Source organism: Eufriesea mexicana, unplaced genomic scaffold (genome assembly GCF_001483705.2).
Source record: "Eufriesea mexicana isolate 0111107269 unplaced genomic scaffold, ASM148370v2 scaffold272, whole genome shotgun sequence".
NCBI classification, from domain to species: Eukaryota; Metazoa; Arthropoda; class Insecta; order Hymenoptera; family Apidae; genus Eufriesea; species Eufriesea mexicana.
In genome coordinates, this window is record NW_016908429.1 from 71,638 (window position 1) to 90,016 (window position 18,379).

Genomic DNA, 18,379 nt, shown 5'->3' on the forward strand with positions numbered 1-18,379 from the left:
TTTAATAAAAATCTGACTAATAATGCTTAATTTTTCAAGCAAAATTTTATTTCAATTTCCAAAAGCTCCAAATAATTTGTCATGTAAAAGAAATCACTTGTTAATTTACCAATAATTAATTTTGATAAAAGTCTGATTAATAATCAATTTTTTCAAGTAAAATTTTATTTCAATTTCCAAAAGCTCAAAATAATTTATCATGTAAAAGGAATCACTTGTTAATTTACTAATAATTAATTCTGATAAAAGTCTGACTAATGCCCAATTTTTTAAAGCAAAATTTTATTTCAATTTTCAAAAGCTTGAAAATTAACAAGGAATCACTTGTTAATTTTCCAATAAGTAATTTTTATAAAAGTCTAACTAATAATTAACTTTTCCAACCAAAATTTTATCTCAATTTCCAAAAACTCCAAATAATTTAGCATTTAAAGGGAACCATTTGTTAATTTTCCAATAAGTAATTTTGGTAAAAGTCTGACTAATAATCAACTTTTCCAGCCAAAATTTTATCTCATTTTCCAATTCCATTAGTAAATTATCCACTAGTTGATCTAATAATACCCAATTTCGTTAAACAAATTTTATTTGCATTCTCAATAAATTATTTGGTAATAATACGACAATCTATCATTTAAAAAGGACCATACGCCAGTCAATCTCTCAATGCCTAATCTTAATAAAAATTTCAATCCCCAACAGAAATAACCAATCTTCCTCCCAACTCTATTTCAATCAGCATCAGTGTACTATTCTAAAACCCTCACAACCCCAGAAAATATCTCCTCTATAATAAACTCAGCAACCTCATGCAAACCTCGATGCACCAGCATCAAGCAACGAAAGCAATACACTCTGCCAAACAGTCGCCTTACATAATCGACTTTCACTAGCATCCCAGGCACGCGTTTCGATCCCATTCCCATCAACTCCAACAGATCAACAAATAGACGAATCAAATGCAAAACTGTCGCCAACGTCCACAACAGCTTGGATCGACGATCGAACAACCCCAAACATCGCGAAACAACCATCGATATTGCAGGGATGGCAAGAAGAAGAAGAATGATTCGGTTGGTCCGTGGCAAATACATTTGGCTCCACGCCACGTTTCGCGAGTGAATCAGCCTAATCGACTCGCCTAGTCTGCTACAGCCGCGCAATCGGACTCTGTTGTCCGTCCGCACGCGCCTCAGCCTCATTCACACGCCTGTGATCGCGCGAAACGCTTTTCGAAAATGCACAAGCGACAACGAACGCGCGTGATGGCCGAACGTTCGTACCGTAAATATTGGCTGGGTGCCTTGTTGGTGTGTTTGATGGTCGTGAATGGATTCGAAGCGTACACGGCCAAAGTGATGACCAAGTACGGAGAGATCCAGGGATTGTGGAGCAGGAGCACCAGAGGGAGACTCGTGGCATACTATTTGGGTATACCTTACGCTCAACCACCAGTCGGAGACTTAAGATTCAGAGTGAGTTCAGTTTGCAATTTGTTTTTCAATTTTCGAGTGACTTTTGGTAGATATACGTCTTGGGTTTTCAAGTACTGTGTGTAGTATGCTTTAGAACAGTGGTATATACTAAACACCCAGTGAGTAACTTAAGATTTAGAGTGAGTTCGATTCACTATCCTTTTTTTATTTCTCTGGTAACTATTGTTAGATATATGTGTTGAGCTTTAAGGTTTTATGTGTAGTATGGTTTAGAGTAGTGGTATATACTCAACAGCTAATGAGTAACTTAAGATTTAAAGTGAGTTCGATTCACTATCCTTTTTTAATTTCTTTGGTAACTATTGTTAGATATATGTGTTGAGCTTTCAAGTTTTGTGTATGGTATGTTTTATAGTAGCAGTATATAGTAAACACCCAGTGAGTAACTTAAGATTTAGAGTGAGTTCGGTTTGCTATTTCTTACTTCATGTCTAGAGTGATTTTTGTTAGATATATATAATAAGTGTTTTAAATTTCATATGTACTATGTCTTTTTTATAGTAGTGGTATATATTAAATATTCAGTGAGTAATTTAAAATTTAGAGTCAGATGAATTCGCTATTCTTTATTAACTTCTTGGATGACTATGGTTAAATATATGTATTGAGATATCAGGTTTCGTGTGTAATATGTTTTATAGTAGAAGTATATAGTAAACACCCAGTGAGTAACTTAAGATTTAGAGTGAGTTCGGTTTGCTATTTCTTACTTCATTTCTAGAGTGATTTTTGTTAGATATATATGTTAAGTGTTTTAAAATTCATGCGTACTATGTCCTTTTTATAGTAGTGGTATATATTAAGTACTCAGTGAGTAATTTAAAATTTAGAGTGAGATCAATTCGCTATTCTTTCTTTACTCCTTGGATGACTATGGTTAAATATATGTATTGAGATGTATTCTGTATGTAGTACGTTTTATAGTAGTAATATATACTAATTTTCAAGCGAATAACTTAAGATTTAAAGTGAGTTCAATTCGCTTTTTCTTCATTCTATCTAGAGTGATTTTTGTTAGATATGTGTCTTGGGTTTACACGTGTTATGTATAGTATGTTTTCTAATAATACTATAAACTAAAGTCTCAGTGAGTAACTTAAGCTTTAAGGTGAATTCTGTTTGCTATTTCTTACTTTATTTCTAAAGTAATTTTTGTTAGATGTAAGTGTTAAGTGTTTTAAGTTTCACGTGTACTATTTTCTTTATAGTAGTGGTATATACCAAGCACCCAGTAAGTAGCTTAAAACATAGGATGAGTTCAGTTTGCTAATTTTTTCTTAATTCTTGGGTAACTTTTGTTAGATATATGTCTTGAGTGTTCAGGTTATGTGTATAGTATGTTTTATAGTAGTGGTATATACTAATTTCCAGGTGAGTCACTTAAGACTCAAGGTGAGTTCGGTTTGCTATTTATTTTATACATTGTGTGTGACTTTTGTTAGACATACATATCCTGGCTTTTAAATTGCATGTGTACTGTGTTCTTTTATAGTAGCAGTGTATAAAAATAAACTCTCAGTGAGTAATATAAAACGTGTGGCAAAATTCCATTCCATTTACGATTTTCTCTTACAGCAATATTTTTTCAGGTTTTGTATACCGTATACGTTATAGTACTCGAGTGTTACATAACACTATCATATCGTTCTTTATAGTACTTAATGCATGCTTGACAGTCGTAGAATTATCCCCGCCAAATCTCAGGACTATTTCAAGTGATGAACAACTGACATATACTGATTTCTGCTTTCCCAGTGTTTCATTTCCCCATTTATTTCTAAGTAGGGAAGATTTAAGAAACGGTAAACGGCTTTTCTTTCTCGCTAATGAAATAAGCGTAATCGAGAAGAAAGTCGAAAACTTTTCAAAACACCTGCCTCCACGAATAACTGACGTGTCGTGACTTTGATTCTATGATGATTCAATGAGCATTGCTGTATACGCACAATAATTTATGTAGTTCTTTGACGTGTTCTATATTTATGCAATACATGGTGGGTTGTTTAACATGACTATTTCAATCGATTTCGTTTCTTTGATAGCAATTTGACCTTTCCTGTCTTAGAAATACAGTTGACATGAGAAAAATCAAGTGCCCAAAAATCAGTGTACCATTACTATGAAATAATTACTATGAAACAATTTTATATTGCTTCTTCGATAAGTAAATAATTAAAGATTGTCTAAGGCATCACGTTACATAGTTCACTCTGTATATGTTACTATAAAAGCTCAAACTTTGGTAAATCTTAGCATTAAAAAATACATTTCCAATCAACCAGAAAATTTTTATCAATTAGAGTTAGTAAATACTACTATTTATCGAAATAGAGGTGTTTACAAATATTTTTTGGACTTTCACTGTCTCACTGTGGTAAAATTATGATTACTATGGTAATATTTGGTAATTTTATCATATATGAAAACTCTCAATAAGTAACTTAACCCTTTGGACTCGAAGATTTCTTCGTTGTGAAAATGCAATTCGAAGCTCTTCTTAGATTTTTATAAGCTCACTGATACTCTTTATGCTAAAATTGAAAAAAGAAAATCGTGAATTTGTGTGAGAAGCGAACAAATAGAATAATTTTATTTCGACGTTCTTAATATAATTATCATCATACATTATTTAAGTTGTAGCATTAAAACAAACAGTGACTGAGAGTCACGTTTCGAGTGCAAAGGGTTAAGGTATACAATAAATTCATTATCTTATGTCTTGTTTTCGTGAGACAACATTTCTTGAATGACTCAGAAATATCGAATTTCTTGTGGGGATTGTATATAGTGAGTTCCATAATAGGATAGTGGTGTATTACTATATTATACTACAAAACTGATATAAATTCTACAACCTCTCATAATTTAATTGTGAATGAAATAGGTATATAGTGACTACATATAGTAACCTTTTATAATTAAATCGTAGTGCAAGGGATTAAATTTTACATATAGAGTACTGTAATGTTATCGTATTATTCATATCAATATTATCATTGAAATATTATAAGAGCATGTTTATAGTACATACAATGCCTCAATTAAATTAAGGCTTTTTCAAAGTTATTTATATCTTTTGCATATTATCATTCGTTTTTTATAACTCTGTTATAATTACAATTAAAATTAGATCAACCTTGTAATCTCGTGGCTTTCAAATGATTAATATGCAGAAAAATATCAATCTTAAAATGATTCTCAGAATGACCTTGGAAGAACATAAAGTATATTCTGGAAATACTTTTTCTTAATTTTAATAGCAAATGAGAGATTTAAATAGAGCAAACTGTATAGATATAACGTATATTTATTTGTATAATAAGTTCACTATACACATTATGTAGTTTAGTGTATTACAGCTTCCCATTTATACAGTTATAATATGATATAATAGTTTAATCCAACAGTGTATTAGTGTGTAAGTTGAGATATTATGACATGGCATAATATGATAGTATAATATAATATAATAATATAACAGTATAGTAGAATATAAGAGTATAAAATAGCATAGCAGAATATAAATTGGAAAGTATAGTTTAGTGCTTATCAACGAATGCTATATGGCCCCTCTATAGTGTAATATAACGATATAGAATATTAATGTATAGTAAAATATTAGAGCACAATACAGTATAGTTGAGTATTTCTCAATGGTGACCATATAGTCCTCCAGGGTACCAACATAAATTTTTTTAAACCACATGAAAATGTTCATAGTAAATATTTATATAATATACAGATATAAATAAGAGTATAGTACAAATACCTATGTGTATATTTTATAAATTCAAATTTTAGAGGAATATTAAGAAAATAAGGGAAATAGCCATAACCAAAACAAGGTTGAGAAATTAATATAATTAATTCACCTGGTATAATTAACACATATAGTTATTTAAGAGTTTATATAGTTATATAATGTGATACATGTTTATTGTATGTATAAGGTACACATATATCACTTGTACATAATTTACATATATATACACCATGACAACATGATTCTACATTCATACAATAATTACTTTTGCACAATAATTCATAAAGTAATAATATCACGAAACTAACAAGCTACAAATTTTGATTATAGAATTTCATTTTACAAATAATTTTCATAATATATGTATATCATTAATATTGTTCATTCAATTCCAAAATATTTGCAATTAACGCTTGTATTCCTTCTTTTTTATTTTGGAAACATTTTTTGGGATAAAACATTATCAAATTATTACTCATCGAGGAATTTATGACTCTGTGTATATATTTAGGTGAGCTACAAGAAGATATACTATAATTCTTATGTTATTATTTTCAGTAATATGCTACTATACTTCGCACAATATCGTTTACAACGGCTCTCACGATTCGTATTATTGTATTTCTTGGAAACAGAAGGACCAAATATTCATTAACTCAAGCATTAATTTCATCCATAAACGAATCACATATATAAGATTATAAATAAATTTCAATATAAAATTAGATCTCGTACGAAAATTATTTTTTCATATATTAGTTCAAGATAATGGTAATTATGATAGTAATTGAAGGCAACGAATAATGGTATTATGAATAAAAATAAATTAATTTTGAGAGAAAATGTTCCCATATCTTCCCTTATCTTTCTATCGAGATATCAGTGTTTTATGGGTTTCAAATATTTCTTTAACAGAGTCCACAGCCATGGAATCGTACGTGGAAAGACACATTCGAGGCAACGAAAAATGCCCCCTGGTGCATTCAATTGGAGGAAAATGAAATATTTGGAAGCGAGGACTGTCTTTACCTCAATATTTACGTCCCTGTGGTAAGTACTCAAAGAGAAAAGAAGCAAAAAGCTAATTAAAAGTAATATTAACAAGTAATACTGCAATATATAAGAATACACCCCCTTATCTAGAATAACTATTTTGATTTTATAGTTTTATACGTGTATTTACGATAAACTATTATTATCATTGAAAATGGAAGAGAAAATTTTGTACTGGTAGCTAGCATCACTATGAAAAATTAAAAACAGGTGTGAAGATGAGGAAGATTAAATATTATGCTAATGATGTTATTATAATCTATTTTCTGTTTAAAATATAAAAGTAAATACAAATAAATATAATAAAAATGAATGAACAATAAATAAGCGATAAAATATATACGTAATAAATAAATTGTAAAATCGATAAGTAATAAAATAAAATAAATAATACAATATTTCATATTTGAGATTTTAAGATAGTATAAAATAAGGTATAAGAATATTTAAATATTAAAATATTTTTTTTAAATTCCTTCTAATTTTTTAATATTTCAACAGCATACAAATTCCTAAAAATATTAAATTTAATAGGAGCATATAAAATAAAAAGTAATTTATAAATAAAGAGTAACCATAATTAAAGATGAAATAATTAAAGACGAAAATAATATAGCAGTCGATGATTTAAAACTGAATTAGATTAATACTGATTGCACTTCCATTGACATTGACATTGACACTGACATTGACATTGACATTGACATTGACATTGATATTTGATATGACACTTCCATTGACACAAAAACCTTGCAATTCGATACTGAAGTGATAATAAAAGATAATTTAAAATCTAAAATAATGATCATATATATATAAAATTATTTAAAACAAGATAAAATGATATAGAAAATTAATCTAATTAAATATAAACATTTTTATTAATCCATGAATAATCTGCATAGTGTGTTGTTATAACTTTAAAAAACAAAAAGGAAGAAAGCAATAATAGACCTCCTCCTTCTTTTTCATTTGAATCATTCTTCAGTAGATAAACACTTTAATGTCTATTCTATAACTGTAAAAAACAAACAATATTTTTTAAAAAAAAGAAAGAGGATAGAAAAAACACTAAAACGTCTTAGATTCCTAAAACAAATTGAAACTTAACCTAAATAAAGATTCTTAAAACAAATTAAAAAGTTGCAAATTATAAATTGAAAATTACAAATTTCAAATGAAGGAATTAGAAATCTATATCAAAATTTTCAATAAATCGAATGTTACTTAGATTTATAATAGTTAACATATTCAGTTGTAATCATTTATAAAAATTGAAATAAAAATCACGGAAAGTAAAAAGGAAACAAGAAAAAAGAGGAAAAATGATGAAAATATGTAGAGATAAAGAAAAATAGGGGGTAATGTGAAATGCAAACGAACAAAAGTTCCTCGTCATAGCACTGAAAGATATCTCCGTGGAGTCAAAAGCAATTGGTTCCCAAGAAAAAGGAGACGGATATTAAAATTCTCCTCGATCTGTTCAATCACGTTCGACATGAAACGCTGCTTTCGAGGCGATTCACGCGTAAAAATGCAGAATTCGTGCGAATTCAAAACGACTATGGAGGCGTTTCGTGAAACACATGGAAGTTTCGTTGAAATGTGAGCTTGATTAGATCGCAAGGTCTTCTCTCGATTTAATTAAATTTGTACGACTCAAGGCTACCATTAATCGAGTCAAATTCCTTTCTCTTTATATTATTTTACAAATATCTTGAATTGCTGGTTGAGATAATTTGGATTGAATTATTAGGCAGACTTAGATTGATAAGTCCTGAGGAATTAAAAACTGAGCGGAGTTATTTTTGTAGTAAACCGAGACTGATGACATCAAACGTTATCATTTTTGTAATAGGGTAATAAACACATATCTTATAAGCTTCTGTCTTTTTCCAATCGACTGTTTCGAAAAATATGACTTTGTTCAAATTTATATATTTTTATTGCTCTTTTTAGACATTAATTATTAAAATAAAACTGGCAACATTAATTATTACCATTTCTATATTATAGCGTTAGCTACTATAAAAGATTGAGAAAAACAATTAAAAAGCTTAAAATAGTTTAAAGCAAAATAATCAATAAAACAATTGAAAAAGTAAAATGAGGAATAATATAATTAAAATTATAATTTGGAAATTTATATATTTTTGTTCTTTTTCTATTTTTAATAATCGAATGAGAAAATTTACATAAATATAAATTACAAATTTATAAATTATAAATTATCAAATATAAATTATAACTATTTTTATATTTTTGTATTTAATATCATAAATATCACAGAAGTTTCTGTAATTTAAAATATTTTATTTAGAAATAATAACTCCACTGAAATTTATATATTTCTTTACTATTTTAAATATGTAATATATAACAATGAACGTGGTATGAAAGTGCTATTACGTTATGCTCATTTGACACAAACATGACTCAAAGAGGAATTAGACAGTGGATACATATGAAATTAATCCTTGTTATACCTTTAATTACACTTATCTGCGTCAAAACACAGTCAAATGACATAATCGTACGACAAGTATGTTACATATAATAACACTATTAATAACAGTCTTTTCGTTATCAGTTCAAAAATGTTAATAAACATAAATCGGGAGATAATATTTCAAATAACTCAATATTTCAATATATTTCATGACAATTTATCAAATTATTGCTATTCTTCATTTTATTTTATTATATTATATTATATAATTATAAAGTAAATATATTATATAATATTATGTTACACAATATTATATATTATATTACATTATGTATTAACACAAAAAAGAGATAACATACTTTTATATTCAGATTGCAATATATTGTGTCACTAGGTTAGGTTAGGTTAGGTTAATGACGGACAGGCCCAAATGAAAAGTGTATTTCTTGAAGAGTTGTGCAGAAGGATTTATTAATTTTAATTCGCTCATCAAATTATATTAACATTTTCAACTAATATCGTGGTGAACTAAAAAATTCGCATAAATAAATGAAGAAAATTTACTGATTCCTTCAGCCAGGAGGATTTATTGATTTTAGTTCGATTACCAAATTGTATTACCATTTTTGACTATTGTAGTGAGCTAAAAAATTTGCATAACTATTTTATTTAATAAATAAAGGAAGAAAATTTATGGATTCTCTCAGTCAGGAAGATTTATCGATTTTTGTTCGATCATCAAATTATATTGACATTTCGATATGCCTGAATAGTAGACAATACCTTGACACTGAGAGAGCGTGTATGTGTTCCAGAATTGACTCGATTCTATTTGTGCTTTGCGAGAGTTGACTGGTCACAAAGTTAAGTTCACGAGAGCCACTGATAGGGTTAGATATTTTTCTATTGGCTAATTCAAATGCAGGAATTTTCTAATTTTGTGGTGTAACAGTAGGAACTTGCAAACTGTTTATCTAGAAAGTGGGGTGAATTATTGCCCCCTGCTATTTGTTCTTCTGGAATAGTTATACCGACAGAACGGTTCTTCACGGGGTAGGAGAATAATAATATTGTAGACAGAGATCAAACGGTGGAATTTATAAGGAAACAGTGACGATGTTACAGGAAACGTTTGTAGATTTCAGAGAACCAAAAGGAGAACCAAAGGGAGAATCGTACCCTTCCGGTATTGGTGTACGTCCATGGCGGAAGATTCGTCACCGGAACGGCCGACAGCCGCGAGCTCTCACCAGTCTATTTGATGGACCAAGATTTAATCCTAGTAACAATCAACTACCGTTTGAATATGCTAGGTAACAATAACATTATAGCGAACTATTAAAATTACAGGAAAATGTAGGTATTTTCGAGCAATATTTGGAAATTTCTTTAATGCATAAATAGACAAATAAAAGAATTAAAAATTGGCAGAAGATGTAAATAAAAAGAGACTCTTAAAATTTAAAGAAATATTTAAAAAATTAGCTAAGTAAATTTTTAGTTTGTACCTTAAATTTTAATAATAGTAAGGTACTAAATTTAGTAAAATTTAAGTACCTTAAATTTTAAAATCAATTTTTAGATTTATTTATTTACCAACACCTATAAATATTAATTATTTTTGAAATTTTGGTTCTATTTTAGGATTATTTTTATTAATTCAAATTATTTCAGGATTTTTATTATCAATACATTATTGTCCAAATATTAATTTAGCATTTCAAAGAATTTCCCATATTATAAAAGATATAAATTCAGGTTGAATTATTCGATTAATTCATATAAATGGAGTATCTTTTTATTTTATATTAATATATATACATATTGAACAAAATTAATTTTATTATTCATTTTTAAGTACATTAAATTTTACTAAATTTAAGTAAATTACCTATGTAAATTATGTTGCATTTCCATAGATTGAGAAAATTATTTTCATTCTGATTTCAATATTTTAATTATCTACATTTACATTTATTTCAATTATTTATATATGCATCTTCAAACATTCGAAGGACTTAATTTTCCAGAAACCTAACTTGTTCTCGATCTTTCAATTTCTTATGATCAGTATCACAATTGATCTATATGTAATTTGTCCATTTTCGAATAATTCAGTACTCCCATATTTGAATACTTTAATTTTCCAATAGTCTAAATTGTTACTACCCAAAATGTCACGTACAATTATTTTTTAATCCCCAATTTTCACTTTTCTAATATTTCAATATCCCAGGAACCCATTGTCCAGAATTTGCCAATTTTCGAATAATTCAGTACCCCAAAATTTGAATACTTCAATTTTCCAATAGTTCAAGTTGTTACTATCCAAATATCTCCATATCCTAATTTTTTAATCACCAATTTTTACCTTTCGCATAATCTAGCACTTCAATAGGTCAGTCTCTCAATAATTTAATTTCACAGTATCCAACACTCGAATTTTCCAATATCATAACATTCTAATCTTTCAGCCCTCAATTATCACTTTTCTTTTACAAAACCAATTCAACTTCTTGATTCATCGTATTGCTAATAACTAATATTCTAATTTCATTATTTCCAACTCCTGCTCTTTCAACATTCCAATCCCCAAATACACCAAATATCACAATCATCCCAAATAACTCAATATCCCAAAATTACAATCATTAACTTCCAATTCCTACTCCTTCAACATCCCAACACCCTTAATACCCCAAATATCACAATCATCCCAAATAACCCAATATCCCAAAGTCACAATCATCCCAAATATCACAGTAATCCCAAATGTCACAATTATTAACTCCCAATTGCTATTCTTTCAATATCCCAATCTCCTAATAGCCCAAATATCACAATCATCCCAAATGTTACAATGATTAACTTCCAGCTCCTGCTTTTTCAACATCCCAATTCCCTAATACCTCAAATATCACAATCATCCCAAATAACCCGATAACCCAAAGTCACAATCATCCCAAATGTCACAATCATTAACACCCAATTACTATTCTTTCAACATCCCAATCCTCTAATACCCCAAATATCATCCCAATCATCTCAAAATGACAATCAACCCAAATATCGCAGTCATCCCAAATATCACAGTAATTCCAAATGCCACAATCATTAACTCTCAACTTCTATTCCTTCAACATCCCAATATCCTAATAACCCAAATATCACAATCATCCCAAATATCACAGTCATCCTAAATATCGCAGTCATCCCAAATATCACAGTAATTCCAAATGTCACAATCATTAACTCCCAACTCCTATTCCTTCAACATCCCAATCGCTTAATAACCCAAATATTACAATCATCCCAAATATCACAGTCATCCCCAAATATCGCAGTCATCCCAAATATCACAGTAATTCCAAATACCACAATCATTAACTCCCAACTCCTATTCCTTCAACATCCCAATCGCCTAATAACCCAAATATCACAGTCATCCCCAAATATCGCAGTCATCTCAAATATCACAATCATCCCCAATGTCGCAATCATTAACTCCCAATTCCTATTCTTTCAACATCCCAATCCCGCAATACCCCAAATATCACAATCATCCCAAATGTCACAGTTATCCCCAATGTCACGATCATCCAAAATTTCCAGCTTCCTAATTTTCAATTTTCCATTCCCCAATCCGAATCCGCAAGCTTTAATACAATTTTATCTACCATCTTATCCACTCAGGATTCTTCAGCATGGCGAGTAAAGTTAGTCCAGGCAACTATGGTCTAAAAGATATCGTACTGGCATTGCGATGGGTAAACGAAAACATCGACGCGTTCAATGGGGACCCGAAACGCGTGACTTTATGGGGTCACAGCTCCGGTAGTGCCGCCGTGCACATGATGGTCTTCAACAACAAAACGGAAGGACTGTTCAACAGGTACATCATGCACGGCGGAACCGCCGTCAGCGCTTGGGCTATGAATACGAAGAGCTGGTCAAGGAAGATGGCGCTGCAGATGGCCAAATTATTCGATTGTCTTCCTAAAGAAGAAAAAGAGGAAGAGAAGAAAACGATGACAAAAGTAAATAACCAGAATGATAAGAAAGATAAGAAGAAAGACAGAGTGCAGACCACGACCACCGAACCGGAAGTGACGACGAAAGAAAAAGAAAATAGTATAGAGGATAAGGAGTATACTGAAGAGGAAGAAGAGGAAATTATGTGGTGCATGAGAAATGTTAATATGAAGAGCAAGAAAATGGCTGCTATGTTGGATTACTCCGTAAGATTCTTTCTATTTCTGCTCGTTCTTTCAAATTTTTCATCATTACTCTAGTTTGAGAATATTGGAAGATATTTTCTGTCAAGTAAGAAAATACTAACGAAATTATTGCAATGAGTTTATTGATGTTTAAAATCGTTGTCACGTGACAGTTTCAAAGTCGAAATGTTACTTGCCATATTTTCTATATTATTTTCTACGCAACAACAAGTGTTATAGTATTAATAACAAGATCAGAGAAAATAATTGTATTTTTCTTTAGTTAGAATTAATTTGAAAAATAAATTACGTGCTATAGTATTAATAACAAGATCAGAGAAAATAATTGTATTTTTCTTTAGTTAGAATTAATTTGAAAAATAAATTACGTGCTATAGTATTAATAACAAGATCAGAGAAAATAATTGTATTTTTCTTTAGTTAGAATTAATTTGAAAAATAAATTACGTGCTATAGTATTAATAACAAGATCAGAGAAAATAATTGTATTTTTCTTCAGTTAGAATTAATTTGAAAAATAAATTTTGACACTATTAATATTTTAAAAGACACCAATTGCAAAATTAAATTGTCAATTTAAAATATTGTTGTCAATTGTGGAACGAAATAATTGTTATTGAAATTTGCTCTAATTAATCGCCATTAAATCATAAGACAAATTTACTATCGAATCACAGATATTCTACGAATTATTATCAAATTAGAAATATTCTACCAGTGATGGTCAAATTATTATAAAAATTGTTTCAATTATTGAGTAATTATACTATTATAAAGTTATAGACGTTTTCGTTTGATAAATATCAAATGGTTGTCAAACAGGGTTTTTTCTGGACTCCCTGCTGCATTTTTGGACCGACTGTAGAGGAAGAGTCAGAGGACGCCGTACTGACTATGCATCCCCTAACAGCGATGAAGTCTCGCCGATTCAGGGACATCCCATTTATTATAGGAGTCACCAAGGACGAAGGTTTAATGAAAACTATGGGTAAATTCCAAAAGAAAAATTCTCAATTATAAATCAAACTATGCAGAATTAATTTTATTAAAAAGAAGAAAAGAATTATTTATTAAAATAACTAATAATTATTCAGGTAAATCATAGATAACCTTCATACATTCTATATTCGAATTTAAGTATGACGAAAGTGTGGATAGAAATGGAAATTTCTTATACTTTTTTTAACAGTTAACAAATTAATATATTTATATAATAATATTTAAATATCGTCATCAATTCGCAAAATAATATTTTAAACAAAAAGATTCACACTATATTCACTCATACTGTCATAAAACCAATACTCATAGACAGCTATCATGAAATTAAAATTGGAATCCTATATAATATTTCAGAAAATTCTTTTTCATCCAGCATCCATTTATACTAATCATCACCTGCCTATTTAGTCTATTTATATAGTCCAATTATATTATATCAGACGTTTATTCGCCAATTCGATTAACCCCATAAAACAAAAAGTAGAAATTTAAATATAAAAATATATTAAACATTAAATATAATAATTAAACATTAATCAAGTTCTTTCGCACTAAAATTAAAGAAAATTCAACAAGTGGGGTTAATCATATTGTTATGTAAACTGCTCATGTACGAATATTATATATTATATTTCAGAGAACTCATTTCATTTATATTAATTATTTACTTCGCATATTTTATTCATTTTTGACAATTCAACGTTAGGACAGTCCTTAAATGAAAGAACGTTCACAGTATAATTATTATCAGGCCTAATTAACGAGTCGCAATAAAATCGATAATTGGTATTATAAATTACGAGAGTTTAAGAAACCAGAAGCTTCTCGACTCCATTCCTCTTCTTTGATTTTCACCTTGAAATTTCGTTTTATTCGCTTTAAAGAAGATAACGAGATCCTTTGTCTTCGTTGAATAACCCTCAACAACTACCTTTCTTGGGGTGTCCGACTTTTCCAATAAAGAATATCAGATTCCTCGAATTCTTTGTATTAGACCATCGTGGAATAATTTATGAGATATTTTTCAAAATTACTTCGCCCCGTAATGCGGTTATTACTCGCCACAGAATTCAATTATAAGTTTTAATTAATTTTGAAAAAGTTGCTCGTTTCGATTTCAAGCCGTCCTGTCAGACGAAAGCAACGAGAAGGAACTACTAAATAATTTCGAAATGTTACTGCCCCCTATGTTGGAATATACTCAGCTGATTTCGAACACCACGGAGTTCGTCGACGCCATAAAAGAATTCTATTTTGCTGGGAACGTGTCGGCGACATTCAAGAAAAATATTACGCAGGTACATGTGCATACTCTTTCGCTATTTTCTCTCTTTTATGGTAATAAAAATTTGAATACGTTGGGTGAAAAAGTGCAGAACAATAGTATTTCAAAAACACTGCTCGAAATAGGTTAAAAAGCAAAATTATATATTTTATTGCAAAAATTTTATCGAAGGAGAATTAGAATAGCGTAAAGGAAATTTTGGAAATATTGAATATATTTTGAGTAGATAATAATAAAGCTTACGAGTTTCGAGATTTCAACTTTTCAAAGTTCTTGTCATCAAACTTTAAAATATTCGAAGGTTTAAATTTATAAAATTTCAATTTTCATCGTATATAGATTTTCAATGCACAAAATTTTGTTTCCAAATTTTTAACTCCCTAGGAATTCAAATTTATAAATTTGTTTCTCAATTTTTCCAATTAACTAATTGTCGAATTTTTAAATTTTTAAATTTTTCGATTTAATAATTGAAAAATTGTTCATTTTCTTAGGTATACATGTTTTCAATATTTCCTTCTACTTTGTTCTAATTTTTCGATTTTGAAATCTTAATTTTACAAATTTTGAAATGTCCAATTCCTTTTCGAACTTTTATCGAAACAAATTCTATAATTAAGAACAAAACTGGTATTTATGTAAATATCGTTTCTGAAAAAAATATTTAGAAAATAATTAATCGAGTATATTCGAATTTCTGCAGCAGAATAATTTAATTAAACAATTTCCCTCGTCATCGGTTATGAATTATTCCATCCAAATGACAGGAACGATACCTTATTATCTATTCAAATGATCGTACGATAAGTAACGAAATAATTATTCAATTGTATTTTAAATGAATAATAAATTACATAATTACGTGTAATACATTTTGCAAACTACATATATATACTGGAAATTCATAAATTTCGTAGGTAACATCCGATGCTCTCATTTTCTGGCCAACATATCAAACTTTGAAGTACCAGTCAGAAATAATGAAGTCGAGTACTTACTTCTTTTTGTTTGCCTACGAGGGTACTTTCAGCAGTACTTTCGCTACTGGACTTCCAATTCGCTTTGGTGAGTATTTTATACGGTTAAATTTCAAATTGAATTGCAGATATCACGTACGAAATAAATTAATATCGAATTATCAAAGGTCAGTATCAATCGTGTGACAGATTGACGATGATTCAGTTATTACAGTAGATAATTTTATGGTATTTTTGATCACTCCCTAAGATGTACATAAATATTAAAAAATATATAATTATTTGCAATTAATATTTTCCATCCCAATTACATTTAGCAATAAATATTATTTTTCATATCAATTATTATAATCACATTATTATTGTTATTTTGTATTTTTCTAAATCTAGAATTAAAAGTTTAGGAATTTTAATAATTAAGAACATTATTTGTTAATTATTATAATCATATTATTATTTTAATTTTGTATTTTTCTAAATCTAGAATTAAAAGTTTAGGAATTTTAATAATTAAGAACACTATTTGTTCATGTTATCATACCTATTTAATACTTGAATTAAATTCTAATAAAAATGTAACCTAGAAGAAAATAATTTATATTTATATATTTTATTTACACAATTTATTTAACCTATACTTTAATAATACAACATAAAACCTGACAGAAATTAATATTTTTTATATTAGTTATTTTGAAATATCTTTGATATTATTCACCTTTGAGACTTTACAATTGTTTATTTTCAACTGTGCAACTGTCAACTGTTCAAAATAAATTGACATAAATTAATAATCTTTTATTTTCAGGTGTCGCACACATTGATGATTTAAATTACTTATATCCAAAACTAAACCATATGTATAGGGATCACATGTTACACAATACTGAAAGCGATATTACCATGATCAATATAATGACTGAAATGTGGGCCAGCTTTGTAGCCAATGGGTAAAGAAAAGATATACAATTATATAAATTATTAATGCTGTAACTATTTAACTTTTAATACTAAATGAATTTTTTAAAATAATTTTTGCTGCTTTCTGTAATAATCATTTTTAAATTTATCTTTTATTAGATGGAAAGGAAAACCTATACCAATAGTTTAAAAAAGATATTTTTATACATCATACTTTTCATTTTTCATTCTCATATTTTTAAAAGTAAATATGTTACGAGTTTTTATAATTGAATTTAATCTAATCTAATTTAATATAATAACGAAAATATAGTTTATTATAATAAAGGGAATTTTAATAAATGAATTTTGATAGAAATGTAAATTGAAGAAAAAGAAGACAAATAATTTTCATTAAAACTTTAAATAATTTTATTAAAAAAATCAAATAATTTAATTTAATTTTTATTTCATTCTTATATTATAATATATATATATATAAATAATTTTGTATTTTTAATTTACGGTAACAGGGTACCAAAGGCTTGGAATGTACGACCGTGGCCAAATTACAAGAATTCTCACAAGTATCTACAATTTGGAATTAATAATCAACCAGACGTGGTAGTAAGAAAGAGGTTTCATCCAGAGAGAATGGCATTTTGGGAAAAAATAACTGCAGACATGATCTTTGACTCAGTGGAGGTCGATTTTCTTATCGAACTAGACATTGAATACGAAGCATCGAGCAGTAGTATATCTAGAGAATGTTACAAAATATTAATTTATTTGTCAATACTATTTGTAATCTATTTCGTGTAAATATAATTTTACAGTGTTCTTAGTATTAAGAAATTTATGATATAAAATATCTGAGAATACTAACCTTTCGAAAATGTGATTCTGTTATGTAGGTGTAAAAATATTCCTATATTTTATTAATTATTTTATTAGAAGATATTAAAGTATTTTATATTTAAATAGATCATTTTTATTATTATATACAACAAATCATATCATCTTTATAATATACTTTCATTTTCTAACATTTTCCATTTGAATAAGTACAATTAAAATTTTACTCAAATTATCATTATTATTCGTACACAAATGTTATAATTTGAATATGTAAAGGTTCAGTATGTACAACGAAAGTAAAATAAAGAAATGGAAAATTGAGAGAATACCTTTAACTAATACCTTAACATGTATATTT

At 28.4% G+C, this 18,379-nt stretch overlaps 1 protein-coding gene across 1 annotated transcript; it reads left to right on the plus strand.

Moving 5' to 3' along the window:
- Positions 1–1,181: 1,181 nt before the first annotated feature.
- LOC108555695 (esterase E4) lies at positions 1,182–18,025 on the plus strand. The gene is made up of 10 exons (XM_017911477.1): positions 1,182–1,475; positions 6,175–6,309; positions 9,900–10,074; positions 12,455–12,999; positions 13,822–13,987; positions 15,124–15,299; positions 16,204–16,351; positions 17,072–17,213; positions 17,697–17,917; positions 18,000–18,025. The coding sequence occupies exons 1-10, from the start codon at positions 1,239–1,241 to the stop codon at positions 18,023–18,025; spliced, it is 1,971 nt and encodes a 656-aa protein (XP_017766966.1). The 5' UTR covers positions 1,182–1,238.
- Positions 18,026–18,379: the final 354 nt, after the last annotated feature.

Coding starts and splice junctions, on each gene's coding strand:
- LOC108555695 (XM_017911477.1), top strand. CDS start 1,239: ATGCACAAGCGACAACGAACGCGCGTGATGGCCGAACGTTCGTACCGT. Junction 1,476..6,174: donor TCGGAGACTTAAGATTCAGA/GTGAGTTCAGTT, acceptor TTTCTTTAACAG/AGTCCACAGCCATGGAATCG. Junction 13,988..15,123: donor AGGTTTAATGAAAACTATGG/GTAAATTCCAAA, acceptor TTCGATTTCAAG/CCGTCCTGTCAGACGAAAGC.